We start from the raw sequence: 26,593 nt of genomic DNA, 5'->3' as shown, positions 1-26,593 counted from the left end.
TGGCGCGTCATCTGAGACCCCGAGGGCGCGACCACCGCGACCAGGCCAGGCGCGACCGCACTCGGTGATCGTCGGTGCGACAGTGTGCGGGGTAGCTGCCCACACGGCAGTGTGGCGGCGCTAGCGGCGTGGCAGTCTTGGCGTTGTGGGGTCGCCGTCGTCGCCGTCCGGCGACTTTTGCCTGTCTGTCGTCGGCGGTCTCGGACCCCATCTCCGGGAGAGCTGGGGAGCGGGACAGCGGGGCAGCGGGGCAGCTGGGACTCGGTGGGGCAACGCGGGCGGGGTCGGGGTCGCGAGGGGGCCATCGGGGTGGACAGGAGATAATTTCGAGGTTGTCTCACGAGGCTGAGAGGTATAAAGTCGCGTTGGGACTCGTCCAGAGAAAGGCCCAGAGCCACCGAGCCCCACCGAGCCCCGCCTCAAGCTATCATGTCCGCAGCCATCACCCCCCACCGCGTCGAGACGCACCAGTCGGCCTACTCGGATAAGGACAGGGACCTGACCAAGGAGGAGGCCGGCGTCAGCGTCGCCAACGCGTCCGACAATGCCGACTACTCTGGCTTCACGCAGAAGACGGACCCCAAGGAGATCAAGCTCGTCCGCAAGCTCGACATTTACATCATGGTGAGTGTGGGTTGGGGTCGTGGGCTGACGCCAGACCTCGCTCTGGAGCATGTACTGGCTCAACTACCTCGACCGCAACGCCATCGCCCTTGCCAAGCGTGAGTTGTGCATGTTGGCTTGGCTGACCCCCAGTCTCTTCCCTCACCGAGGACCTCGGCCTCAGCGACGTCCAGTACCAGACCTGTGTGTCCATCCTCTTCGTGGGCTACGTCATCATGGGCGTCCCCTCCAACATGTTCATCACGCGCACCAAGCCGTCCATCTTCCTCGTCCTCGTCATGATGACCTGGGCCATCATCTCGATCTGCACGGCCTTCTCCAAGAAGTAAGGCCCGAGCCTCGCCTCACACTAATCCCCAGCTTCACAGGCCTCCTCCTCACGCGCTTCTTCCTCGGCGTCGTCGAGGCGCCGTACTACCCCGGTGCGCTGCTCCTCATCTCCAACTTCTACACCCGCACCGAGGTCGCCACGCGCATCGCCATCCTGTACACGGGCAACATCCTCGCGACCGCGTTCGCCGGCCTGATCGCCCTCGGCATCTTCAAGCTTGACGGCGTGAAGGGCCTCGCTGGTTGGCAGTGGCTCTTCATCATCGTGCGTGGCATTCCTTGGCGAGGCTGACAATCCAGCAAGGCGCATTCACCGGCCTCGTCGCAATCTGCGCGTACCCTTTCCTCCCTGACTCGCCGCTCACGACCCGCTGGCTCACCCCCGAGGAGCGCCAGCTCGCCCACGACCGTCTGCAGCGCGACAACGTCGACCGCGCAGCCAAGGGCTCGACCCTCGACGGGCTTAAGCAGGCTGTCTCCGACCCGCGCGTGTGGCTCTTCTGCCTCATTCAGAACCTCCACCTCTCCGCTAATGGATTCAAGAACTTCTTCCCCTCGGTCATCAAGACGCTCGGCCTCGGCCAGACCCTCACCCTCGTGCTCACCTGCCCGCCCTACCTCGTCGCTGGCGTCTTCTCCATCGTCGTGTCCCTCACCTCGGGCAAGTACAACGAGCGCACGTGGCACATCACGGTGTGCAAGGGCATCGCGATCATCGGGTTCGCGCTGGCACCCGCCACGCTCAACATCGGCGTGCGATACTTCGCCATGATGGTGTTCACAATCGGCACGTACGGCGTCAACTCGATCGTGCTCGGCTGGGCGGCGACCGTGTGCTCCCAGTCGGTTGAGAAGAAGGCCGTCACCATCGCCATGATGACGTCCCTCTCCAACGCAAGCTTCATCTACACGCCGTACCTGTTCAAGGAGAGCGACAAGCCGCGCTACACCATCGCCATGACGGCCATGGCTGCATTCTCCTTCCTCTGCGCTGCCTGCTGCTGGGGCATGCGCATCATCCTCAAGAAGCAAAACAGGTCGCTCCACCTCTCGGGTTCGCCGACGACGTACCCGTACTAGGGGGCCTGTAACAATCTAAGTTGTCTCGGGCAGTTCTGTACCGCAGCATTCATGGGACTGGTATCAATTGTAGCTTGGACGGGTATGCAACACTACCGTCTCTTAATTTGTTTGGCGGCATCTACTTCGCAATGCTCAACGACGCCGAGACCGTGCTACCAGCCATGCCGCCGGAAGGCAGACCAAAGGTGAGGCGGACACCAGCAGGCACAGGCTGGCAGACGTCCTGTCCGCGGCGGCGAAGGGAGGCGCCACACCCGACCTTTGCCGAGTCCATGGCGAGAGTGAGGGTCACGCTCGCGAGCTTTTGCGTCGGGTCGGAGGCGTACACCGTTACCCCGGCGCCAGTAAACTTGAGGAGGTAGATCGCGGGGCTGGAGGACACGAGGGTGATGTTGCCCGGCCACTTGGCGCCGACCTTGTCCATCGCCACCGTCACCGTGCTGGCCGCGCCGGGCCAGAATGACACAGCGAGGTATGTCCTCCCCGCGGCCCCGAGCACGCTGCTGGATCCAAGCGTCGAGATGCCACTTGTCGCAGCTTCCTGACCGGGGAAGAAGGCGTACGAGAAGGACGAACCGTTGGCCATCGTGTGGTAGGCCGTGAAGATGTCCTTGGTGGTCATGCCCGCAGTCGACACTGACAGGGCCGACCAGTTTCCGGTCTGCTCCCCCTGCTTGGTGGTGAGGCTGAAGTTCGCGCCATCGAGCGCGGCGTACTCGTTCCCCCCATACCACAGTGTCCTGGCCGATGCGTTGACAGTATTCGACGCACTCGCCACCCCGTCCAACCGAAGGGTTGAGCCGTCCGAGAGGCGCTGGTCGAGCACCGTCACGATCGGCGCATCCACGCCGGCATTGTTCGACACATTCGCCACAGTGTTAACCACCACATCGTCGATGAAGAACCACGCGCGGCGGTACGAGATGCTGCCGTCATGGGGATCGATGTAGTCCATGACGCTGAAGCCGTTCGTCCCGTCGCTCACACCCCCGACAAAGTCCCGCTTGCCCGTCACCTGGACCCACGAGCTGCTGAGCCCGGGGTAGTGATACAGCACCGTCCGCCCAGGGACGAGGTACCAGTCCCACGCGCCCGTGACGTCGAGGTACTCGTTCTCGCTGACCCACGACCACAGTCCGCCCTGGTTGACGTGGTAGCCGAGCGGGTTGGCGCCGTTGGTGAACTCTGCGTTGGCGGAGCGCGTCGAGATGAGCTTGTTGAAGAGAGTCACGTTGGCGCGGCGGTGGACCATGTAATCTCCTGCCCAGTACGCCTTGTTCCCGACCAGCGGCTTCACGTTCGGCGCCTGCGTCAAGCGCGCGATCGACTCGGACAGGTCGTTGGCCCCGGAAAAGTCGGCGACGGCGACCCCGAGCGCCGTGGCGTTGAACTGGATGCCCGAGTTCGCGAGCTTGTCGGATAGAGGAGCGGAGACGTACCGCCCAATCACGGACAGGTCCCAGCGGAGCACGCCGTCCGCGTTGGTGTGGATCTGCCAGTCGCTGCCGCGGATGAGGGCGGCGATGGCCTCCTGAGTGGCGGGGCTCGCGCTGAACTTTGTCCCGACGGCATTGGACTGAAGCTGGATGAAGGATTTGATCTGGGTTGAGCTTGGCTCGTGGACAGAGGACTTACCACTTCGCGCCCGTACGCGCCGTTGTAGAGCTGCGCGTTGTGTGCGAGGAACGAGCCGTCGCGATGGGTGCCGTCCTGGCTCGGCACATCCGCAAACTGTGGTCAGCGTGCCCTGGTGGCCGTACCCACCCCGAAAGTGGCCATGCCGGTGGCGTAGGCTTCAGCAAGGAGTGTCTCGTTGCCGCTGTACAGCGCGGCCGAGATGGCGTCCTGTACCATGTTGAGGAGGTTGGACCCGGTCTGGTAGTTGGGTGCGAGGACCTGGTCCTTGCTCCAGGTCGAGCCGCGGAGCCCAATCTCGAGGCACTTGGCCTGCTGGTCGGGCGAGAGCCCATCGGGCTTGATAGACAGGATGAGACACGCCTGGGAGACGAGCGTCGGCACGCCGATCCCTTGGAAGAACCAGTTCTGTCGTCAGCACGGCCCACCCCACCACCCACCTGGTTCCACATGCCCGGAGTAGAGCAGGGGCACTGCGCCTTGCCCCCGTTGACCAAGCAGCCAGTGTTGTTGTAGTCGTTCCTAAACCACCAGTCGAGCGCGCGCACCGCCGTATCATGGACGCCCGCGTCGCCGGCGTACGACGACACATTCGCATTGAGCCCGCTCCACGCCTGCCCGAGGCCGAGCACGCGCGCGAGGTGCTCCTCCGCCTTCCAGATCGCGCGGTCCGCCGCACACCCCGCAGCGTAGTCGACGTCGGGCCACTTGCCCTCCGGGCTCAAGGTCGACAGCCACGCGGGGATCTGGGCGAGCGAGATGGTCAGCGCGTAGGACGCCGTCAGGCCGAGGTTGGCGATGTCGGCCCGCTTGCGCTGCGCCACGGTCGAGAAGTCGTCCGCGGTGGCGAGGGCCGCAAGGGCGAGGGCGGTGAGTGCCGAGACTAGCATTGTCAGTGTGGCTTGTACCTCAGTGTGGTACCTACACTGGGCTGCTTTATATATCGCCCCACGGTCCCCCGCAGTCGTTCGGCCTGACGAGACGCTAGTAAGCAACATCAGTCGCGCCGCTGCGCGGCGACCTCGCCGGGCCCCAACTCCCCCACAGCCTCCCCATTCGACACAACACCGGCCCGGGCGGGGCTAGCACCCTTCGCCGCTCGCGAAGCTGAGGATATGACCCAGCCGAGGGATAAGACGAGTCGACAAACGTCGCCGACAGCCTCCTTCCGCCATCGGATATACGCTGGCCACAGCCCTCACGTGACCCCTCGCCTCCTCTCCAACGCCTATATCCTCTCCCCCTTGCCATCCTCTCCTCCCCCATCCCTCCTCCCCGCATGGTAGACGACGCAGACCGGAAACGCAGCAGCAAGGCGTGCGAGCGCTGCCGCCGCCGGCGCTCGCGGTGTGTCGGCGGATTTCCGTGCGAGGCGTGTGTGCGCGTCGGCCTGCGCGCCGAGTGCCAGGTCCGGGAGAAGGCACGTCCGGGGAGGTGAGTGGGCCGGGGGACCCGTGGGCGCTGGCTGATGGCAGGCCGCCGCCGCTGGAGCGGAGGCGTCGGCGCGTGCGCAAGGCTGCTGGGGCGGGCGCGGAGACACCGAGCTGCTCGGCCGAGCCGGACGACTCGCTCCTCGGCGAGGACCGCACCCCGACTCTTTCGTCCCCCGCGCCGGTGACACTCGACGAGGAGCCCAGAGGGCCCACACCCCTGTGCCCGCCGCCTGGGGGGCTAGGTATCGCCCTGCAGCAGTGGTGCGCCGACTCGGGCATACCCTACGCCTCGCTCCTCTTCGCCGACGAGACGCGCCTTGACCGCCTCGCCGGCGAGCCGCTCCCCTCCGACCCAGGCGCGCTCGCAACGTTCGAGGACGCGCTCATGTCGACGTTTGTCTCGGCGCCGGACTTCGACAACCTCAACTACCTCGACCGCGACCGCCTCTTGCGCCTGTACGAGCGGTACCGTCGCCTGCCGAACAGCGTCAACGAAGACCAGCTGGCGTTCCTGTACGCCGTGTTCTGCCTGTCGCGCTTCAACCAGCTGCGCACGGCCGACGCGACGCATACCCCGAGCTCGCACCTCTCCCACCCTGAGCACATCCCGCGGGAGGACTTGACGTACTTCCACCGCGCATGCCAGGCAATGACGCGCTGGGGACGCCCGTCGGTCTGGTCGCTGTGGGGGCTGAGCTGCCTCGTGCCGTACTCGATCGCGACGGCAGGCCCGGCCGAGACAGACTTTCTCCTCGACCGCATGGTCATGCATGTCCGGGAGTTGGGGATCCACCAGCGCGGGACGGCGGGACTGTACCCCGCGGAGGACATGGTGGGGCTGTTGTTCTCCGCCTTCTTTTACATGGACACGTGGGTTGGAGACGACGGGTAGCGCTGATAACCAGGATGTGTGCGGGGCTCATGACTCTCCAGCCAAGACTCGCGGCCTACGAGCTCGACTTTGACTCGGCCCCGCTGAGTGCCATCGCGCCGGGCTGCCTCGCGTCCGCGAGCCTCCACCAGGCCCATTTCCTCAACCATGTGGCCGCGCACCCGGAGGACCTCGCGTCGAAAGAGTACATCGCAAGCACGATATCCACGTGGAACGAGACGCTGTACGCGCTGCGGCGGGACAAGCTGTCGACCATCCCGCGGGTGAAGCGCGCGTGGGCCGAGGTCCGGTACAGCTGGTGGGTGCCAGACCCATGTTGAAGCTCACCCAGCCAGGATGCAGGTGCTCCTCCTGACCCCGAGCATCTCAAGCCCAGACGCAGGCAGCACGACTCTCCCCCTCCTGGCGCGCGTCGCGTCCCAGATACTCTCGACGTTCGCCGAGCTCGCCGCCCTGGGCCACATGAGCCCCGCGTGGCCGCAGGTGCGCCAGATCGTCGCGTGCGGCCAGCTTGTGGTCGTGTGCACTGCGTCCGGGGAGCTGCACCAGCTCGAGGCGCGCCGACTCATGGAGACATTGCTCGACCTCCTCGTGCGGTTTGCACACGTGTGGCCGTCCACGACGGAGCTCGTGGTCAGTTTTCGCAAGGCCGCCGACTCGCTTGGTGAGTTGTACCGACCCTCATCTCAACTCACGCCGCAGGACTTGGAGTTACGCCAGAGGACATTGAGACCCCGCTCGCCGCGCCACTTCCACAGGCAGGCAGCACGTTCGAGGAGATCAACCACTGGCTGCTGGACTATCCGTTCGAGTTTGATTTCTCGTCGGTCATGCTCACGGATCCGATGCCTCTTGAACAGGCCGGATCCGATGCCTCTTGAACAGGCGGTGTAGGGTGTTGTGTAGGGTGTATGCATGTTGTATTGTCGTGTGCAATGTGCTGTGGGCTCTGCTTCAGTTCGCAGAGTTGCCTGTTGCCCAACCAAAAAAACCCTTTTCACAAAATCACCAACAACCGTCGCCTTGTGATGGCAGTGTTCCGTTCGCCAACCACCCAGAGCTCAAGAACCCAATGCATACCATGTATCACTTGCCGCCCTCCTCCAGTGCCATCTTGAGCGCCTCGTTTCCAAACTGCACCAGGTAGAAGTCGGCATCTGCGCACCATCAGCTCTGCCCCCACCCCACCAAGCACTCACAAACCAAGCCATGGTCCATAATCTTGCGCGGCGAGTGGCGGTTGCCGTTGATAGTCGAGTGCTGCAGGATCGTCTCCCACCCGTCCTCGCCAAAGTCCACCACACCGTCGGTAATGCTCGCCTTGGGCGTCTTGCACTCCCTCAACACGTCGGCGATGAGGCGGAACCCGCGCGCGAGGTAGTATTGCGCGGCCTCGGGCTCGTCGTCCCTCAGCAGCGTGTAGAGCATCTGCATCGCGCGCGCGGTGATGGTGCCGGCCGACGCGTCGTACGCGCACGGCTTGGGTGCATCAAAGTCCCACTCGGGCACGCCCGACGGTCCGAGCAGGGCGATAAACTTGTCGACGACCCTACGCGTCACCGCGACAAAGTCCTTGCGGCCGGTGCGCAGCGCGCACTGCGCGTACCCGTACGCTGCCCACGCCTGCCCGCGCGACCAGGTGCTCTCGTCGTCGTAGCCCTGGTGGGTCATGCTCTTCTTCACGGTGCCGTCGGCGTTGAAGTCGACGACGTGGTAGGTCGTCCCGTCGGGCCGGACGTGGGTCGGCAGCGACTTGTCCGCTTGGCGTGTGGCGATCTCCGCGTAGTGCTGGTCGCCCGTGAGCTCGGTCGCGAGGTACAGCAGGTCGAGGTTCATCTTCCGTCAGCGCCTAGCGGGCTACCAACACACCATGTTGTCAATGATGACGAGATAGTGCTCGTGCATGTTGTCGAGGCGCCACACGTCGTCCTCGCCGACCTTGCGCATCGAGTCCCACGACCTGATGCACCCGACCTTGTCGTCGTAGCGCGCCACGAGCGAGTCAGCCGCCTCAATGACGGCCGTGCGCGCGTCCGCGTCCTTCCCGCCCCCGAGCTCTAGCCCCTTGCCATACGACAGCTGGAAGCGGAAGCCCTGGTCGTGGTTGAAGGCGTCGGTCGCCATGTGCCGGAACCCATCTTGGAAGCGGTGCGCGAGGCGCGCGATCTGCGCCTCAGTGTACCCCCAGTACACTGAGTCGCGGGCGAGTCTCCGCCGCTCGACGAGGAGCCAGAGGAGGCCGGGGAAGAAACCCTGCGTCCACGACGTCTCGACCTTGCTGCAGTGGTACGCGTGTGGCGGCGGGCCCTGGGGCACAGTGTACTCTGGCACGCGCGAGTTCGGCCCGCTGGGGTTGTCGTACTTCTCCGCGACGGCGACGATCTTGATCGAGTCGGAGATGTCGAGGAGGTCGGGGACGGACGCGAGGAGCGCCGCGGGGGTGGTGAGGGCTGTCGGCATGGTGTTTGGTTTGAGGTGAAGATGATGGAGGCAGCGAGTGGCTCTGGAGTTTATGAGCGGAAAGTGCGGGTGGCAGCGTATTTCCGATGGGGGAGAGGAGTCCACAATTCCTAACACTCGCGACTACGGCGCTCTAGCCGGCCATGAAGACTCAAGATAGGAAGGGGAGTGTGTCTGTGTCTCCGGGGTGCATGCATGCAGGCAGCGCTATCGCCCGCAGTCGGCCATGTCGCCGAGGAGGAGCTCGGCTGGCCCCACCCGGCCCGCCACGGCCCCACAGTGGCAGTCTATTTCCGGCGGGGGAGCGATCGGAAATGGCCGTGTCTCGACACTTCTCTTTCCGCATCTCTCCCTTCTCTCTCCTCACAAACAACTGTGCACTGCTACGCGACTCGTCGGGACAGCCAAATTCCAGCCTATCTCCATGCTCTGTGGCCCCGCGTCGAGATGAGGGATAAAAGGCGCCCCGTGCCCCCCGTGTTGTTGATCCTCACCCGACCTTCCCCACAATGACCACCGACATCAAGGACAAGGACTTTGACACCAAGCACTTCGACGCCCGTGAGGAGGTGGTCGACTCAGAGGCCCGCGGGTACGTTGACCCCACGGTCGTGATCACGCCCGAGGTCGACGCGCGCCTCCGCCGCAAGATCCACAGGCGCGTGCTCCCCCTCCTCTGTCTCGGCTATCTCTGCCAGGCACTCGACAAGGGCACTATCACATCGTCGTCGTGAGTGCGGCCCAACATATCCTCAGTGTAATACCAGCTCACACCCATCCTTAGCATTATGGGCTGGCTCGCAGACGTCAACGCCAAGGGCCAGGACTTCTCTCTCACCACCACCATCCTCTGGTGTGGTATCATCCTCGCCGAGCCCCTTGCCAACCAGGCCATCCGCCGTCTTCCTCTTGCCAAGCTCCTCGCTGGTGGCATGGTCATCTGGAGTGTCCTCCTCTTCGGCCTCGGCTTTTCGAAGAGCATCCCTCCGGTCCTGGCTATTCGCTTCCTCCTCGGCTTCTTCGAGTCTCTCGTCGGCCCGTGTCTTGTTGCACGTAAGTTGGTTCTGTGCCAAACCCAACTCACACCCAGTCATGGTGCAGTGGTACCGCGTCGAGGAGCAGCCGTTCGTCGGAACCATGTGGCAGTGCATGCTGGGTCTGTCGACGATCATCACGTCACTCCTTGCTGTAGGTGTCTTGCTGTTAAGTGACACCTGCTAACGCCCCCAGTACGGCTTCTTCCACATCCAGAACGGCAAGCTCAAGTCGTGGCAGTGGCTCCACGTCATGATTGCCCTCATCTCCCTAGTGTGCTCGCTCGTCGTGTGGTTCCTTCTCCCCGACTCGCCGACCCAGGCCTCCTGGGCCTCCGAGGAGGAGAAGACGCTCCTTGTCGAGCGCGTCCGGGCAAACAACCAGGGCCTCAAGAACAAGACGTTCAACAAGGCACAGATGCGCGAGGCGTTCACCGACTCGTTCACGTGGTGTCTCTTCTTCCTCGCCTTCTTCAACACGCTCGTTGTCGGCGGCGTGAGCACCTTCGGCGGTCTGCTCATCACGCGGGCCTTTGGTTTCTCCACGTATACCGCCCAGCTGCTCAACATCCCCGTCGGCGTCTTCCAGATCATCCTGTATCTCTTCCTTGGGTGGGTTCGTTCCAGATGGCAAACCGCTAACCCGCCAGCTGGCTGGTCAAGAAGCTCGGCGAGACCAACTTCATCATGATCGCGTTCACCGTCCCGAACATTGTCGGCACCGTCGTCCTCCTCACTGTCGCGCCCGGGCCCAAGACCAAGGGCGGCCTCGTCGCGGCCTACTACTGCATGATGGTGTTCGGAGCGGTGAGTGGCAGCCTCAGCAACAACACTGACCACAGTGCTACCCCGCCATCATCCTCCTCCTCTCGCGCAACGTCGCCGGCCAGACGAAGAAGAGTGTGGTCTACGCCGTGATGTGTACGTTGGGTCGCGAGCTCCAGGGATGCAAGCTGACCCACCCCAGTCATGGGCTGGGCCGGCGGAAACGGTATCTCGCCGCAGATCTTCCAGTCGGTCTGGGCCCCGCGCTACCTGCACTCGCTGCACATCCACCTCGCGCTGTGTGAGTGGCCTTGGGTGGTACATCGCTGACCCCAGACGGATGCTTCATCGCGACGTGCCTCATCACCCGCACCATCCTCGCGCGCCGCAACAAGCGCAAGGAGGAGGCTGCGGCCGCGGTGGCTGCCGAGGCTGGCGAGGGCGCGGGAAAGAACCTGCACGCGTTCGAGGACCTCACCGACCTGCAGAACCCAGACTTCAGGTACAGCTTGTAAGCGGGAGGGGGAGGGACAGGTGGGGATGGGTGGTGAGGTCGGTGGTCCGGGTTGGGTAGGGTTCACGGTTCGATAGGAAATCGATGCAAGAGGTTGTGGTGCTGGGTCTGGCGCTGGCGCTGCGTCGTATCTCGCAGCGTGGGCGCGACCGCGATTCAAGGTGCCACGATGTGAGAAGGTAGCCGACGAGGACAAACGGCCGAGGAGATCCTTCGGCCCGAACCGATCTCCACAGCGCTGCTTATCGCGTCCGTGTGCGATGCCACACATGCGACGCGCACAATCCCCACGCATGCACGCGCGCACGCATCGCACCGCACATACCGGGAGCCGCACCGAGGCGTGACCGAGGCACCGAGGCAGAGTCGAGTCGGGTCCATCCTTCGGGCCTCGGCAGCCGGCACCCGACCCGAAGCGAGTGGATGCGGGTGTCGATGGTGAGCGGGGCGGCGGTGGTGGCGAGGGGTAGCTGCGGTGAGGCAGCTGGGGGTAAGGGTATAAGAGGCGAGGAGACACGGGATGCATGCCAACCCCAACCTGTACCCCCCATGTCCCTCCTCGAATCCATCGTGATCAAGCGCGTCGCCAACGCCGTCGCGCAGCCGCCGCACTCGGCCTCGGCGTACCCCGCAGGCCACAGCGGCTACCCGCAGCAGCCGTACTCGGGGTACTACGACCACGCCGGGCCGTCCCAGCCGCCAGCGTACGAGGCGGCGCAGCGCTTCCCCCCAGCACCGTACCCCCCTCCCCCAGCCCCTCGCCCCCTCACCCGCCCCCTCGTCCTCCCGCAGACGACGCACTCGCCCCAAGCGCCCTTCGTGCGCGGCTACTCGTCCGACCTGGCCGCGCTCGGCGTCCCGCTGGAAGCCTTCGTGGCCTTTGTCGACGAGCTGAACTGCACCATCGTGCCCTCGGCCGAGCTGTTCGCCGTGCAGAAGGCGGCGCGCATCGGCGGCCTGTTTGTGTGGGTACCCCCCCCCCCCCCTTCCCCTTTCCGAGGCTGACCTCCAGCCCCGGGGTCGGCCACCTCGCCGGAAGAGCAGTCGGCGCGGCCGCTCAGATCGGGAGCAGCGTCAGCGTGCAGAACTCGACCAGCGCGCTCCTCGAGGCCGCGAACGCGCGCCTGTTCAACCCGGCGGGTGTGCACGCCGCGATCCTCACCACGGCCCAGCTGCAGGCGCATGTCGGCGCCGGCGGGAGGAACAGTATAGGCTACGGGCTGGGCTACGGGCTGGACCGGCTCGCGGGGTACGCCGGCGCCGTGGCGCCCGTGGACAGTGTCCTCCCCGAGCTGGGGGGAGGAGCGACGGCCTCGCGGGGTTGGCAGGCGAGCAATAACGACCGGCGCACGGCCAAGGCGGAGCGCAAGGCGCAGCGCGGGCTGGATAGGGGAAAGATGCGCAAAGCCGACCGGCTGGAGAGCGCCGCGCTGTGGGTGGGTTGAGGGGGGAGGGGGGGGGTGGGCCGCGCTGACTCCAGCTCGTCGTGTCGCGCCTCTAAGCGCCGAGTGAGAGCCAGGCAGAGCCGAACTCCGGCGTCAACGCGCCATCCGCAGCGCTGCCGGCCGTCGCATCGCACCTCCGCACCACCACCATAGAGTCCTAGAGAGTCCAGGAAGGACCCATGCACGTAACTAGCACCGGCCCATGCATGTACAAGTACCCGCCCTGCCGCACGAGTTCCGCACAAGCTCTCGCTGTTCGCGGAATCGGAGCTCCGGCGTGTCGGCCGAGATTGTTTTTCATATCTTGGCGGAGTAACCGATCGCGTCGGGCGGGGCTCAGTGACTTATGTAGTTCCGACATCTATCTGTCCATCGCTCCCAACACCACGATGGACGAGAAGGGCGAAGCGCTGTACACTGGCGCCGTTGGGCCCTCCCCCGGCGCCGACGCCGACGCCTGGGTCCGCAGCCTCGGCGAGGACGAGCTCGCGCGCGAGGCGCACAAGCTCAAGCGCAAGGTGGGGCTGGGTCTGGGACGCGCTGACCCCAGGTCGACCTGCGCCTCATGCCGAGCCTGTTCGTGCTCCTTATCCTCAACTACCTCGACCGGAATGCATTGAGGTGGGTTGGGCTGGAGGCTGGGCAGCGTTCGGCGCGCTCCACCCCGCTCCACCCCGCAGCGCTCGCTGACGCTCGCTCGCAGCCTCGCCCGCGTCCAAGGCATCGAGGCCGACCTCGGGCTCAAGGGCAACAACTTCAACACGGCCATATCCGTCCTCTTCTGCGGCTACATCCTCGGCCAGCTTCCCTCCAACCTCGTCCTCTCGCGCGTCAGGCCCAGCATCTACCTCAGCACCATGTGCGTGCTGTGGGGCATCGTGTCGGCCGCGACGGCCGCCGCCGACAGCTTTGGCCACCTCGTCGCCGTGCGCTTCTTCCTCGGCGTACTCGAGAGCCCCTTCTTCCCCGGGGCGCTGTTCCTCCTCAGCTCGTGGTACACGAAAAAGGAGCTCGCCCTGCGTACGAGCATTGTGAGTCGCCGCGCCGGGCCAGCTGACCCCAGCTCTACTGCGGCTCGTACCTCTCGGGCGCGTTTGCCGGTCTCATCGCCGCCGGCGTGCAGAAGGGCCTCAAGGGCAAGCGAGGGCTCACGTCCTGGCAGTGGCTCTTCATCCTCGAGGGCAGCATCACCGTCTTTGTCGGCTTCATCACAATCTTCACCCTCCCCGACTACCCTGCTACCACGCGCTGGCTGAGCGACCGCGAGAAGGCGCTCGCAGCCTACCGCCTCGAACGGGACACGGGCATCCTCGACAAGGAGACGATGCCCCTCCGCCAGGCGGTCAAGGCCGCCGTCAAGGACTACAAGCTGTGGATGTTTGCGCTGATTTACGCGACCATGGCGACTGCTGGCGGGTACAGCCCGTTCGTGCCGACCGTCGTCAACACGTTTGGCCTCAGCCAGATCAAGACGTAAGTGGGCTGTGGTGAGAGCGTGATCTCCCCGTTGACGCCTACAGCCTCCTCCTCACCGCGCCGCCCTTCCTCGTCCCCGTCATCACCCAGCCCATCATCTCCTACTTCTCGGACCGCGGGCCCGAGCGCTGCTGGCACTACACCACGCCCATGTGGTTCGCCATCGTGGGCTTCATCCTGGCCGCGACGACGACGACGACAGCGCCGCGGTACCTGTCCATCTTCTTCCTGACTGGCGGGCTGAGCTCGAGCTTCTCGGTGCTGCTGGCCTGGGTCGGGTCGACGTTTGCCCGCCCCCGCACCAAGCGCGCCGCGGCGTACGGCATCATCAACGCCCTGGGGAACAGTGAGTGTGATGTAGGGCGCGGGCTGACCGCCCAGTGGCGCAGATCTGGTCGCCGTACATGTATCCCAAGGGCGACGGCCCGCGATACAAGGTGGGTGGAGGGGGAGGGAGGGGGCTCCCTGCTGACGGACGCCCCAGCGCGCATTCTCCGTCTCGGCCGTCATGGTCGCGCTCGCCATCGCGCTCAGCTTCATCCTGCGCGAGTGCATGCGGCGCGAGAACGCACGCATGGATGCCGAGGCCGAGGACGACGAAGACCGCGACGAGGAGCGGTACCGCTTTGTGCTGTAGATCTGGGCTCTATGCATGGTTTTATAATCTTCGGTCATGGGGGTTGGATCTCGCCAGTACAGTTAGACGCGTCGGGCCTAGCTGGACGCGTCGTCGTCGTCGTCGTCTCGGCGATGCCTGAGTGGTCCTGTCCGTCTCGCCCATTGAGCAGTCGGTATGGACCAAACCAGAGAATGAGGGTCTGACCCTTGAAAACCGCAGCTGTCGTGACGTGCGTGGGGGTCACGGCATCCAACGCAGTGGGACAAAGGGGCCGTTGACGTTGTTTGTCCGTGTTTGACTATGCGGCCGAGGTGTGGCATGGGTGCAGGTCAGGAGTCAGTCGCGAGCCAGAGGTCAGTAACGTAAGTGGGTCGAGAACAAGCAAGTCAAGAGAGCAAAGTGAGCGCGTGGGAGACCGGTCGTTGTTGTCTCATTTCTCGACGCGTGGTGCCTGAAACAAGTAGGACTTGGGCGGAAGCAGGAGGGAGGCAAAGCCGGCGAGCGAGCACGTCGAGGGACGGCACCTCAACCTTGTTCCACTTTGACTCGTTCTCTCTTCATCTTGCATTCTTTATCTCCCCAGCGACGACGACGACGACGACGACGACGACGTGCACTGCGAGCGCGAGCAGTAATCCCGACGAGACGCGACGCTACGAGGGAATGACCCTCGACGACATCGACGACCACTGCTGAAAACACGTACCCCTGCGCGTGCTTCTCGCCCCCCTCCCCCCTCCTCGTTCGCTCGCTCGCGGCTCGGCTCGACTAGAGCTCCATTGCTCTTGCCCCCCTCCCTCCCTCCCTCCCTCTCCCTCCTCCCACCCCCACCCCCACCATGTCGCTGTCCATGTCGTCCATCGCGTCGGCGGCCACGCCAGACGACTTGGCCTCGCTCGAGGACCAAACGAGTGGTGCGTAGCCTTCCCCCGACGCGCGCGCTCACCCCTCTTAGAAACACTCACGACGGCCCTCGCGCAGCACTTCAACAGAAAGCAGGTCTACGTCCGCTGTGGTCCCGTCACTGTGCGTCTGCTGTCATGCTTCAGTCACCCAGCTGACCCCCACCAGATTGCTCTCAACCCCAACGACCCCGACATGAGCATCTGTGCGTCCGCCCCCTCCCACGCTGCGCCCTATGAACACCGCTCGCTGACTCCGATCTCACAGACACCGAGCAGGTCCGAAGACAATTCGCAGAGGCCGTCGTCGACGCAAGCGATACGCACGTGTACGGCACGGCGGAGCAGGCGCTGCGCAGCCTAAGTGCCGAGGGGAGCCAAAACCAGACGATTGTCATCACTGGCGAGAGGTGAGTGCAACGGGCGAGGGCGGTGCCGTGTGGCCTTGTTCTCACACTGCCCAGTGGATCTGGAAAAACAGTCACTTGTGGTCATATCCTCCAGTACCTGTGGGAGCGCGGCCAGGTTCAGCACTCGCTCCCGACACTACTTGGCGACATTGAGGTCGTGCTCGGCGCGTTCGGCAACGCCCCAACAAGCCACAACCAGAACTCGAGTCGCTACGCCAAGCTTGTCAACGTGAGTATAGCCGTGGGACACGCGCTGACCCCCCAGGTTCACTTCGACGCCAACAACACCAAGGTCGTGGGCACGTCCATCTCGGCATCCCTGCTCGAGCTTGGTCGCGTCACGGCCAAACCGGAGGCGACATTCCACATCCTGCGACACGTCGCCAACGACGACCAGGAGGAACTCGCGCCCATCGACGCCGCGCTCAAGTCGTTCGGCCTGGACGCCGAGACGCAAGCGCAGGTGTGGTCGATTCTGCGAGGTATCCGGCATCTCGTCGACGGCGAGCAGGGCCCAGATAAGGACTCTGTTGGGCACGCCGCCGAGGCCCTGGGCTTGAAAAAGTACGCGCTGAGCCGCGCGCTGAGCCACCGTGTCGTGCGCGGCATCGCCACGACGCGCAGCCCCGAGGAGGTGGTCGCGGCGCGGTACGGTCTCGTGCGGACGCTGTACGGGCGTTTGTTTGAGGTGGGTAGCTTCCGTTTGTGGGTGGAAGCTGACATGCCCAGTGGCTTGTGGCCATCATCAACAACACGCTCAAGGCGACTTTTGCCAAGCTCGACCACGCCGAGGAGGGTGTCCCCACCAAGGACATCACTGTGGTTGATATTGTGGGTTGTCTTGCTCGTCGCGTGTCTAACCCACCAGTTTGGTTTCGAACAGTTTGGCACCAACACGCTTTCACAGTTCCTTATCAATTGGGCAAACGAACATCTCTTGCAGGCTGTGGGTAGTCCGGCCGCCCCAACGCTAACCCACCCAGCTCTACAGCGTCGTCCTTCACCGTCAGCGCGAGGAGTACGTCGCCGACGGAATTGCAATGGGTGAAGCGCCAAACCTGCCGAGCTGTACGGCCACGCTCCAGGAGATCGCCCGCTGCCTCAACGACGCAAGCAAGATCCGCACAGCGACCGCCGGCCAGAGTGTCCAGGCGTTCGAGGTCAACCTGTCAAAGCTCAAGCTCGACGGCTTGACGGCCCACGGCGTGGGAGACTTTGTTGTCGACCACTACGCTGGCCAGGTCAGGTACACGACAACAGACTTCACGTCAGCCAACGCCGAGCGTGTTGACACCACCATCGACTCGCTGCTTTCTCAGTCTACCACGCCCCTTGTGGTGGAGATTGCCAAGGGCAGCGAGGTCGACCGCCGCGGCGCCATTCCCACCATCGCAGCGTCGTTCTCCACCTCGCTCAAGTCGCTCAACGACCAGCTGTCGTCCACTCAGACGCGATACATTCACTGCATCAAGCCCAACAAGCTGGCAGAGAAGTGGAGCTTCGATCAGGAGCTCGTCACGCAGCAGGTCACTGCCTGTGGCATTGTCCAGGTCGCCCGCTTCGCTCGCGACTGTGGCCCTCACCGCCTTGACCACTCGTACTTTGTCCAACGATTTGGCCCACTTCTCGCTCCGATCGTCGAGGAGAAGGCATTACAAGCTGCCCAAACCCACCCATCCCTCTTCCTCAAGACCAAGCTCCCGGAAGCCGTCTCGTATCTCAACAGCATCGCCCAAGTCGAGCACGGCGTGCAGCTCGGCAAAGCGTACGTGTACCTCAACAGTGGGGCCGTCAACGTGCTCCAGCCCAAGCTGTCAAGGGAGCACAAGCGATATGTTTGGATCGGCCAGCGTGCACGTACTCAGCTCGCGCGCCAGCGCCTTGAAAGGAAAAGAGCAGATCTGGCAGCCGCAATTGCGAAAGCCAAGGCGGAAGCTGAGGCGAAGCGTTTGCGGGAGGAGGCCGAGGCCAAGGCGCGTGCCGAGGCTGAAGAACGGGCCAAGGCTGAGGCTGAGGCGAGGGCAAAGGCTGAGGCCGAGGCCAAGGCTAGATCAGAGGCTGAGGCCAAGGCACGCGCCGAGGCAGAGGCCCGAGCCGCTGTTGAGGCTGAGGCGCGTGCAGTGGCGGCCGAGGAGGCACGCATCAAGGCGGAAGCGGAGGAGAAGATTCGCCGAGAGGTTGAGGCGGAGCAGCAGAAACAGGTCGCGGAGGCGCGGGAGCGTGCCATCGCCGAGGGACGCGACAAGAATGCGCAGGCCGAAGCCCGACGACGAGCGGAGGCAGAGGCCCAGACAAAGCTGTTCGACAAAGGGCCGGGCAGCCCATCACCGTTCGTGCTTCCGGCAGCAGCAGCGGCCGTTGCTACCGCCGCTGGCGCAGCAGCCGTGTCCTCTCGTTCCAAGAAACCGGTCCCTCCGTCCTCATCGCTCCCATATCTCGCCGACGACGCCTTTGCCGACGCGCCGGAGGAGGCACATGATGACCCACCATCAGCTTTGGCGTATCTGAACGATGAGCAGGCACCTGCCGCACCTGCGCTTCAGAAGCAAGTCACACCAAACAGTACCGGCTCGTCGGCAAGCGCGCCATCCCAGTCATCAGCACGCTACCGTCGTGCCTCCACGAGCTCCACGAGTGCGACCTCGGCACCGGCCGTCAGCGATACCGAGAAGGACACATCTGTGCCGGCGATCGTTGTTGACGAGGAGGATGACACCGAGCTGGTGACGGACGACACCGAGTCCACAGTCGGCCCTGCCGTTCCCAGTAAGCCGTCGCCGAGCTCGTGGAAGGCCAACCAGCGCAAGAACCCCAAGGGTCGGATCACGAGTGACAAGGAGTTGCCTGCGCTTCCAGACACGCCGACGAAGGCGCCAACCAAGGCACAGGCCACCACGCCGGCCAAACCGCTTACCGAGGGACCCCCGTCGCCAACCGTCACCAAGGCGGCTTTGACCACCCCAGTCAAGGTCGCCACGGTGCCGAGCCCGACGGTCACACCAGTGCTGCGGACGCCGAGGTCTGAGGCCGATGGTCCTGGATCGGCTGTGATCACGAGACCCAGCCCCAGAGGTGTCCTAACGCCGTCTGGCAGATCAATCAACTCCCCCGTTGCTACCCCAGCAGCACAGCTCGCGCCGCTGAACTACAGCCTGCGTGCTTTGTCACCCAACGGCACCTTCAACCTGCCTACTCCCCCACCGAACCTTTGGAAGCCGCTGCCCCTCCGCCCCAACACCAAGCGCGAGAGGCGGCGGTCGCTGCTCATCGACCGCAGCGTGGAGCAAGTGATTGTGGACGGCTTCGTGACCCGCCTGGTGCGCCCGACCGACGACCTTGCGGTTGCAGCTGCCGCGGCCATGCTGCTCGCCCTGTCTATCACCAGACTGTTTGAGCTTGGCGAAGACAAGCTGGGGCAGCACGTCGCGTCGCAGATTGTGCGCACCGTGTGGTGGAGCATCAAGGATGTGGACACGATGCCGCCGCTCAAGGAGGTGTGGTGGCATGCTGTATTGGCTGCCTCGACCCTGCGTCTGCTCCCCGAGGACGTGGCCGCGCGTACCGAGCTCGCTGGATTGATCCAGAGTGTCCTCTCGCGCATCTTGGTCCACCCGGCGCTGATGAATGCGGCCGGCTTCACCCAGAGGGTCATCCTTGAGTGTGAGACTGAGCGCCTGGAGCCTGGACTCGACCGGCTATGGAGCAGCCTGGACCAGCTGCCAGCGGAGCTCCTCGACGGCAGTGTGCTTGTGTCGGTCGAACGCTCGTTCCAGGAGGTCGTCGGCAGGGTCGTCAAGATGCCTGATCTCGACGCGAAGCACGGCGTGTTGATCAAGGAGGGGCTTGGCATTGTTTCTGGTAAGTTGGCCAAAAGTTGCGGCGTCACGAAACTGACGCACCCAGACTGGCGCCTCACGCACAGCATCCCGTCGCAGACGTTTGAGGCGTTTGCCAAGATGCTCTTTGAGGACCTGACCTCGAGCTCTGTGAGTTTAGCTAGCAGACTCTGCGGGCATAGCTGACTCCTACAGCCGAGCCCCGAGTTCCAGAACGCGCTCCGCCAGTTGCGCCGCAGCGCAAGGTACAAGAATGTCAAGACGGCGGCCGACCTGGCGCTGCAGCGGCTCATGCCCGACGCGCCGGTCGACTCTATGACGCCGAGGCTCGAGGCCGCGCTGGGCGCGTACCTCAACACGATTACGCCTCCGCATGATGTCGACGAGGCGGCCGACCACTTCCCGGGCAAGATTTTATCTACAGTGTTGCCGTGGCTGCGTGCTGCGAGTGCGTAGGGGGGTTATGAGCTATGGGGAGTAGGTGCATTTGGAGCCTGTCGCCGGCGACGCTTGCGACTCTTGCTCGGTATCGTATCGTTCTGGGTATCTGTTGTAGATGGCTGTAGAGGTGCATTTTCATTTGTGCATGCGAGGGGTGGCGAGTGACGCTGGTCGTCTATGGGGAGGGAGTGCAGGGGTGACGGTCGTGGCGTCGGGGTACTTGACGATCGCTCGCTGGACAAACAGCGTCAATAACAGCGACAGCGATTGATAGACGTGCGCCACGGCGTTGAAAGCCGCGAGGGTCTCGATGTGCTCGGCGTGCTCGGCATCGCGGCAGCCATGAGCCATGCACGCTGGGTCACGTCACTGTGCCAGGTGCTCGCCCTCGCCCCGAAGGTGGACTTGCATCCGGTCCCTCGCTGCCCTGGCGCTCGGTGAGCGAGCATGACTGTGCGTGCGTTGCCCGCCTTCCACAGGCCGATGCACTGGCCGGTGCCGTAACCTTGAGCCAGGGCGATAAGGGAGGGAGCGAGGGAGTCTGGCGGCGTCGGTCCCGCGAGGCGCAAGGCGGCAAGAGGCGCATTTTGCTGACCGAGGCGAGCTGAGCAAGAACAACGACGATTCCTTCTGGCGCAAATGGCCGGGGGTTATCAGCAAAAGGACGGAGGGAGGGGAGGGGGGCAAAGGGGAGGGGGCTCGGCTCGGAGGACGACGGGGGGTGGCAATGCAAACAGAGCGCCCGCCAGCAATCTCTGGCTCGGCGACGCCCGCCCGCCCACGCCGCCCGCAGACCGTGCATCCCCCGCCTCGCCGCGCCGCCCCTCGGCCTCGGCCTCCACTCGGCGCCGCCCTCGTGTCCTCGACCTGCGCCGCGCCGCCCTCACCTCCACTCGCCACCGGCCGCCTGCCCTGCTGCTAAATTGCGCCTTGGCGTCGGGCTGCGAGCTGCGAGCGAGCTGCAGGGGGGAAGTACAGGAGATGGCCGGCCGCGAGCGAGACGAGGCGGCGTCGTCGCTCGTCGATGGAGATGACTAGTGACTGACAACTCGCTCGCTTCTTGCATCTTGCTCGACACACACACGCCTCGACGACACACACGACAGACGACGCGACGCCAGAGTGACAGTGACCGACGCCGGCGCGACTGCACCGCACCGCTCCCCCCCCCCCCTCCCTCCCCCCTCCCCCCCAGCCCACACCTCTCGCGACAATGCTTCCAACACCTCTCTCTCTCTCATCCCGACTCACAGCCTAACTCGTAACTTGGCTAGACACCCAACCCAGTCGTCGCCGCTGCCGCTGTTGCTTTAGCGCGCGCGACGGCAACCCTCGACCCGGTACAGACAACAACCATGACCCAGACCCCCAAGCCCGCGCTCGCTGGCAGCAGCGCCGGCGGCGACGAGCTCGACCCAGCGACGCTGCCGACGGCCTTTCTCGAGGTAAGCCTTCAGCCGTCGCCGCCGCCGCCGCGCCGAGCGCGCTCACCCCCACCCTAGGCCTACCCGTTCCCCGCGGCCATCCTGCGCGTCGCGTCGTCCCCCCGGCCCGTCAGACCAGCGCTCCGCTCGTCGCCGCGCTTCACGCCCACGCACAGTCTCGCGAGCCTCGACACGGCCGCGCTCGACGACGACCAGGTGTCGCCAAAGACGACGTTTACGTTTGCGTTCCAGTCGATTACGACACCGACGGCCAACCCCCTTGGCGCGCTCGACCCAGGCACGCTCGCAGCTCCCTCCCCCTCGCTTGTGTGGGCAAACCCAAAGTGGGCAGCTGCTGCCGGCCCGGCGCTCGGCAGCGGCTCCAGCAGCGGCACCAGCAGCGATGCGCATGCCGTCGCCAAGCTCGGCATGCTCCAGGCCTGGGTGACGAGCAGCGGCGACAGCTCGGACGTCTTCCCACTCTCCCTCGGCGCGCACCAATTCTCGCTCACGCGCACCCGCCTCGGAGCTAGCACGTACGCCCTCCTCGCGACCCCGGACCACGGCGCGACGCCGTCGGTGACGCTCTCGACCCCCATGGAGAAGGGCGCCGAGGGGCTGGGCGACGCCGACCCCCTCGCGGCCGCGACGGCCGCCGTGTCGCTCGACTCGCCGCCCCTCCGCGCCTCGGGCGGCGCGCTCCACCCTGCGCGCTGGGACACCGCGGCCCGTCGCCACTCCGAGTCCCCGGTCCGCACGAGAATGGCGCCGCGCACCGCGTCGGTCCAGTCCGACTCGTCGTTTGAGCGCCGCCGCAGACCCGAGCCGGCCCCTCCAGTCGCGCAGATAACCCCGCCGCCTCCCCCGCCCTCGTCTGACGCCGATAGCCCCACCTGCTGGGAGATGGTCATGGAGAAGGACTGGTCCAAGACCGGCCTCGGCCCCATGAAGAAGTGGCCTGGCGCGCTCATGTCAGTTGTGCGCTTGACCATGGACTCGCAGAGCGCCGCACTCCTCCTCATGAAGGACAGAGATAACCCAAACGACAATTACTTTATCTAGTGAGTGAAACACGTCTCTGCGGCGTCTAACACTCCGCTAGCAACGACGCGTTTCGCCCAAAGGCAAATGCCCACCCGACCTGGCTTACCTGCCGCACATCCGAGTTCCCCCCAGCCACCTGGGCCCCGATGGCCCCGCTCTGCGCACGCGCGTACCAGGGCGAGGTCATCCACCGCGAGAACGACGTCTTTTTCCAGCCCTACGGTGACAAGGTCCACTTCCGCGAGGTCTTCAACACGTGGTCGTACCACCCCGTCTGGGACGGCGACGAGGTCATCGCTGTCTATGGCCAGGTTATGGAGGTGACAAAGACGGTCGTTGCCGAGCGCCAGCTCCGCACGACCCAGCTGCTCGTCGGCGAGCTGAGCGGCGTCCGCACGACCAAGGACTTCTACAGGACCGTCACAAAGTGCTTTGACAGCAACCCCCGCGACGCCCCCTTTGCCATCTGCTACAGCGTCAAGCCGGTCACGTTTGAGGACGAGCAGTATGGCGATAGCAGGAGAGTGAGACTCTCGCTGCCAGTCGTCCCGGTCGAGCTGTCCCTTGAGTCGACCATCGGCGTGCCGGATGCTCACCCCGCGGCTCCGGCCAAGCACAAGCTTTCGGTCCAGTCGCGCCTCGGATCGTTCAGTACCGATTCGCGCGACAGTACCATGGCAACTGTGACCCTCGACGCCGACGGTTGGTGGCCCATTGCCCAGGCGCTGTCGACGAGACAGACCATTGTGGTCACCGACTTTGCTCAGCTTATCCAAGGGTTCCCGATGAGAGAGTGGCCCGAGAAGTCACAGCACGCCGTCGTCATCCCACTGCTCAACGACACGTCCGACGCCGTGCCCTCTGGTGTCATTGTGCTCGGACTCAACCCTCGCAGGCGTATCACCGACCAGTACACCAACTGGATCCAGGCGCTGCGCCACTCGCTCAGTGCCACCCTCATGTCCGTCCAGTCGGCCGAAGAGGAACAGGCCCGCGTGCGCGAGAAGGCCAAGCTCGAGCGCGCCAAGACGCTGCTCGTCCAGAGTGCTGCACACGAGTTCCGCACGCCCCTTACCCTCATTGCCGCGCCCCTCGACGAGCTCCTCCGCTCCCAGCTTAGACCAGCGCAGCGCCGTCTCGTCAAGCTCGCCGACAGGAACAAGCGCATCCTGCAGCGTCTCGTTGACTCGCTGCTCGACTTTTCCCGCATCGAAACTGGCCTCATCTCGGCGAGATTCGTCCGTGGCGACCTGGGCAAGTTTGTGCATGACATTGCCGACATTTTCAAGCCGACTGTCCAGCGCGCCGCGCTGGCGTTCGTTGTCGAGGTGGAAGAGTCTCCCGAGCCCGTTGCCTTCGACCCCACCCTCATCGAGACGGTTCTGTCGACGTTCATGTCCCAGGCGCTCCAGTACACCCAGCGCGGATCTGTCACCTTGCGCCTCGAGTACCAGACGATCGCCGACGCCCGCTGGGCGAGCATCTCGGTCATCGACACCGGCTCGGGCGTGCCGCCATGCCTCGTCAACCTCGTGTCGTCTAGCCTCGGAAGCGGTGCCGGCACTGACGCCGATGGCGCTCCTGGCATCACGTTTGGCCTCGCGCAGGAGATCATGCGCCTGCATGACGGCGACTTGAGCATCGAGGACCGCAGTGCCGCAGACGAGGCGCAGGGGAGCATCTTCACGGCCCGGTTCCCGACGTACCACGATACGGCATCGGATGACGACCGGATCACCGTCGGAGGGCACAGCCAGCGCGCTGCCAAGGACGCCATGCAGTTGTCTCCCGGCTCCGACGACAGTGGCGACGATTCCATGGCGACCAAGAGGAGCGCCTCGCTTCCGCCGATCCCGCTGATGTCTGGAGGCTGGACCGATGCCCTCCTCTTTGATCGCTCGGATGTGCTCCTCGTGGTGGACAACAACAGAGAAGTCCGGTCCGTCATCAAGGCCATCTTCAGCCCGTTCATCAACGTCGTCGAGGCTGCTGATGGCGAGGAGGCCCTTTCCATGATCCGCAACTCGCTGCCTCACCTCGTGCTCGCCGACCTCTTCACTCCACAGGTGTCGGGCTACAACCTCTTGCTCAGACTCCGTGCCGATCCTGCCATCAAGATGGTCCCCGTCATCCTCATGTCGACGGTCAATGACGAAGAGTCGCACACCAACGCGTTAGTCGCCGGGGCCGATGACTTTGTCCTCAAGCCCTTCAACGCCCGCGAGCTCCTCGCCCGCGTCCATCTTCACATGCAGATGGGCAAGGAGCGCGTCAACCTCGAGGCCAAGTTTGCGCAGAGAGAGACCGAGGCCCGCATTCTGGGCGAGTACTGCCCGAGCGGTATCCTGCGCCTTGCGGGTAACGGCAAGACGGTCTACTGCAACCCGGCCTGGGTTTCTGCCTCCAACCAGCCCCTGACCGACATGTACGAGGACCCGCTGTCGTGGCTTCAGTATGTCGAATCAAACGACTACTACCGCATGCTCGAGCTGTGGCAGGAGGTCGAGCGTGGCGAGGTCGAGACTGTGCGCGCGCAGTGGCGCTGGAAGACTGGGCGCGCGATGGCGGGCGAGTTCACGCGTTTAGATCTGGTCGACCCCAGCCTCAAGGGTGTGTTGGCGTGCACGACCGACATCACCGACCAGGAGGAGCGCCTCATCGAGGCCGAGCGCAGACGTGTCGAGGCGGAAGAGCAGCGCAATCAGCAGGAGCTGCTCGTCGATCTCACCAGCCACGAGATCAGAACGCCCGTCTCGGCCATCTTACAGTGCTCTTCGCTCGTCAAGGATAACCTCGGGGCACTGGTGACCCAGCTGCAGGCCGCGAGTGCCACCGGCGCTGGCTTCCACCCGTCGTCGGACCTGCTCTTGGAGCTCAGGCAGGATCTGGTCGCGTTAGAGAGTGAGTGGGATGGTGTGTGGTGCATCGCTGACCCCAGGCATCTACCAGTGTGGCCTCGTCCAGGAGCGCATCGCGGGCGACGTCCTTTCCCTCGCGCAGATCCAGCTCGAAATGCTGTCTGTCCACGAGATTGAGGTCGACCTGCGCCACGAGGCCGGCAAGCTGCTGTCGATCTTTGCGTCTGAAGCGCGCATGAAGGACATCCAGCTCGAGCTCCAGTTCGGCGACATGTTTGAGCGCATGGGCGTCCATGCGATCAAGACGGACCCTGTCCGCCTCGGACAGGTGGTGACCAACCTCATCTCCAACGCGATGCGCTTCACGGCTGCCTCCGAGCACCGCCGCATCACGGTGAGATACGACCTTGCGTGGGGTGCCCCCAACGACGAGTCGTGTCTCGCGCCCAGAGAGCCTGGAGCGACGGCGTCGCCAGTCCACTCGCCCGCGGTCGAAGACACGACCGTGTTCCTCTACGTCGGCGTTACCGACACGGGCCCAGGCATGACACCCACCGAGAAGGCCATCCTGTTCCAGCGCTTCCAGCAGGGCAACAAGATGATCCACACGCGCTACGGCGGCTCTGGCCTGGGGTTGTTCATCTGCAAGAAGTTGTCTGAGCTGTTGGGCGGTCACATCGAGGTCGAGACCGAGGTGGGCAAGGGGAGCACGTTCCGGTTCTACATCCGCACCCGCACTGCAGCTCCGAGTTGGCGCCTGGAGCCGGCCACCACGCCGACGAGGGCCGTCATGCCCTCCGTCCCGATCAACACGCCCATGGAGACGTCTCTGGCGCCGATGTCGTCCCCACTTGCGCACATGGCCATGACGCACGCGGCCACGACGCACACGGCCATTCGCGACGCCGCGGCGCTCCGCGTCCTTGTCGTCGAAGACAACATCATCAACCAGACGGTGCTCAAGCGCCAGATGATCAAGGCGGGCTTGGTGTGCGATACGGCGTCGAACGGCGAGGAGGCGCTCACGCTCCTGTTCGCCCCCGACGCGGCGTACGACGTCGTGCTCATGGACCTCGAGATGCCCGTCATGGACGGCATCACGGCCGTCAAGGAGATCCGCACGGCCGAGCTCACCGGGCAGCTGGCGTCACAGCTCGTGATCGCACTGACGGGCAACGCGCGCGCGGGGCAGATCGACATTGCGCTCGCGGCCGGGTTCGACAAGGTGCTCATCAAGCCGTACAAGCTGGCGTCGCTGCTTGCGACGATGCGCGAGGCTGTGAGCGCGCACCGCGTCGAGTCGAGCCACCCGTACCCGTCGCCGGCGAGCCAGTACGCGGCGTAGGCCCGAGACCGGTCACCTACAAC

The 26,593-nt window shown here is 64.7% G+C and overlaps 9 protein-coding genes across 9 annotated transcripts; 7 read left to right on the top strand and 2 right to left on the bottom strand.

The window, feature by feature from the left end:
* Nucleotides 1–429: 429 nt before the first annotated feature.
* Q8F55_004469 (uncharacterized protein) lies at nucleotides 430–2,034 on the top strand (the record flags this gene model as incomplete). Its single annotated transcript, XM_069352984.1, has 5 exons — nucleotides 430–624; nucleotides 659–722; nucleotides 757–949; nucleotides 985–1,219; nucleotides 1,255–2,034. The coding sequence occupies 5 exons, from the start codon at nucleotides 430–432 to the stop codon at nucleotides 2,032–2,034; spliced, it is 1,467 nt and encodes a 488-aa protein (XP_069210402.1).
* A 121-nt stretch (nucleotides 2,035–2,155) lies between these two features.
* Q8F55_004468 (uncharacterized protein) lies at nucleotides 2,156–4,562 on the bottom strand (the record flags this gene model as incomplete). The annotated part of the gene is made up of 4 exons (XM_069352983.1): nucleotides 2,156–3,637; nucleotides 3,673–3,747; nucleotides 3,802–4,035; nucleotides 4,113–4,562. The coding sequence occupies 4 exons, from the start codon at nucleotides 4,560–4,562 to the stop codon at nucleotides 2,156–2,158; spliced, it is 2,241 nt and encodes a 746-aa protein (XP_069210401.1).
* A 389-nt stretch (nucleotides 4,563–4,951) lies between these two features.
* On the top strand, nucleotides 4,952–6,878 carry Q8F55_004467 (uncharacterized protein; the record flags this gene model as incomplete). Its single annotated transcript, XM_069352982.1, has 5 exons — nucleotides 4,952–5,106; nucleotides 5,148–5,975; nucleotides 6,044–6,295; nucleotides 6,333–6,661; nucleotides 6,700–6,878. The coding sequence occupies 5 exons, from the start codon at nucleotides 4,952–4,954 to the stop codon at nucleotides 6,876–6,878; spliced, it is 1,743 nt and encodes a 580-aa protein (XP_069210400.1).
* Nucleotides 6,879–7,083: 205 nt separating this feature from the next.
* Q8F55_004466 (uncharacterized protein) lies at nucleotides 7,084–8,457 on the bottom strand (the record flags this gene model as incomplete). Its single annotated transcript, XM_069352981.1, has 3 exons — nucleotides 7,084–7,154; nucleotides 7,197–7,833; nucleotides 7,867–8,457. The coding sequence occupies 3 exons, from the start codon at nucleotides 8,455–8,457 to the stop codon at nucleotides 7,084–7,086; spliced, it is 1,299 nt and encodes a 432-aa protein (XP_069210399.1).
* Nucleotides 8,458–8,966: 509 nt separating this feature from the next.
* Nucleotides 8,967–10,771, top strand: Q8F55_004465 (uncharacterized protein; the record flags this gene model as incomplete). Its single annotated transcript, XM_069352980.1, has 8 exons — nucleotides 8,967–9,187; nucleotides 9,242–9,510; nucleotides 9,548–9,645; nucleotides 9,688–10,103; nucleotides 10,142–10,298; nucleotides 10,334–10,412; nucleotides 10,459–10,557; nucleotides 10,593–10,771. The coding sequence occupies 8 exons, from the start codon at nucleotides 8,967–8,969 to the stop codon at nucleotides 10,769–10,771; spliced, it is 1,518 nt and encodes a 505-aa protein (XP_069210398.1).
* Nucleotides 10,772–11,319: 548 nt separating this feature from the next.
* On the top strand, nucleotides 11,320–12,271 carry Q8F55_004464 (uncharacterized protein; the record flags this gene model as incomplete). Its single annotated transcript, XM_069352979.1, has 3 exons — nucleotides 11,320–11,735; nucleotides 11,783–12,206; nucleotides 12,251–12,271. 3 exons carry the CDS (start codon nucleotides 11,320–11,322, stop codon nucleotides 12,269–12,271), a joined length of 861 nt encoding a protein of 286 aa, XP_069210397.1.
* A 333-nt stretch (nucleotides 12,272–12,604) lies between these two features.
* Nucleotides 12,605–14,328, top strand: Q8F55_004463 (uncharacterized protein; the record flags this gene model as incomplete). Its single annotated transcript, XM_069352978.1, has 7 exons — nucleotides 12,605–12,733; nucleotides 12,766–12,836; nucleotides 12,919–13,246; nucleotides 13,279–13,688; nucleotides 13,736–14,037; nucleotides 14,073–14,128; nucleotides 14,176–14,328. The coding sequence occupies 7 exons, from the start codon at nucleotides 12,605–12,607 to the stop codon at nucleotides 14,326–14,328; spliced, it is 1,449 nt and encodes a 482-aa protein (XP_069210396.1).
* An 820-nt stretch (nucleotides 14,329–15,148) lies between these two features.
* Nucleotides 15,149–19,914, top strand: Q8F55_004462 (uncharacterized protein; the record flags this gene model as incomplete). The annotated part of the gene is made up of 11 exons (XM_069352977.1): nucleotides 15,149–15,224; nucleotides 15,266–15,336; nucleotides 15,382–15,418; nucleotides 15,481–15,622; nucleotides 15,677–15,851; nucleotides 15,888–16,310; nucleotides 16,352–16,453; nucleotides 16,491–16,568; nucleotides 16,606–19,480; nucleotides 19,526–19,608; nucleotides 19,654–19,914. 11 exons carry the CDS (start codon nucleotides 15,149–15,151, stop codon nucleotides 19,912–19,914), a joined length of 4,323 nt encoding a protein of 1,440 aa, XP_069210395.1.
* Nucleotides 19,915–21,254: 1,340 nt separating this feature from the next.
* Nucleotides 21,255–26,570, top strand: Q8F55_004461 (uncharacterized protein; the record flags this gene model as incomplete). The annotated part of the gene is made up of 4 exons (XM_069352976.1): nucleotides 21,255–21,344; nucleotides 21,402–22,384; nucleotides 22,426–25,268; nucleotides 25,306–26,570. The coding sequence occupies 4 exons, from the start codon at nucleotides 21,255–21,257 to the stop codon at nucleotides 26,568–26,570; spliced, it is 5,181 nt and encodes a 1,726-aa protein (XP_069210394.1).
* Nucleotides 26,571–26,593: the final 23 nt, after the last annotated feature.

The sequence above is a fragment of the Vanrija albida genome (assembly GCF_041260175.1).
Source record: "Vanrija albida strain AlHP1 chromosome Unknown contig_3, whole genome shotgun sequence".
Classification (NCBI taxonomy): Eukaryota; Fungi; Basidiomycota; class Tremellomycetes; order Trichosporonales; family Trichosporonaceae; genus Vanrija; species Vanrija albida.
This window is presented reverse-complemented; position numbering and strand designations above follow the sequence as displayed.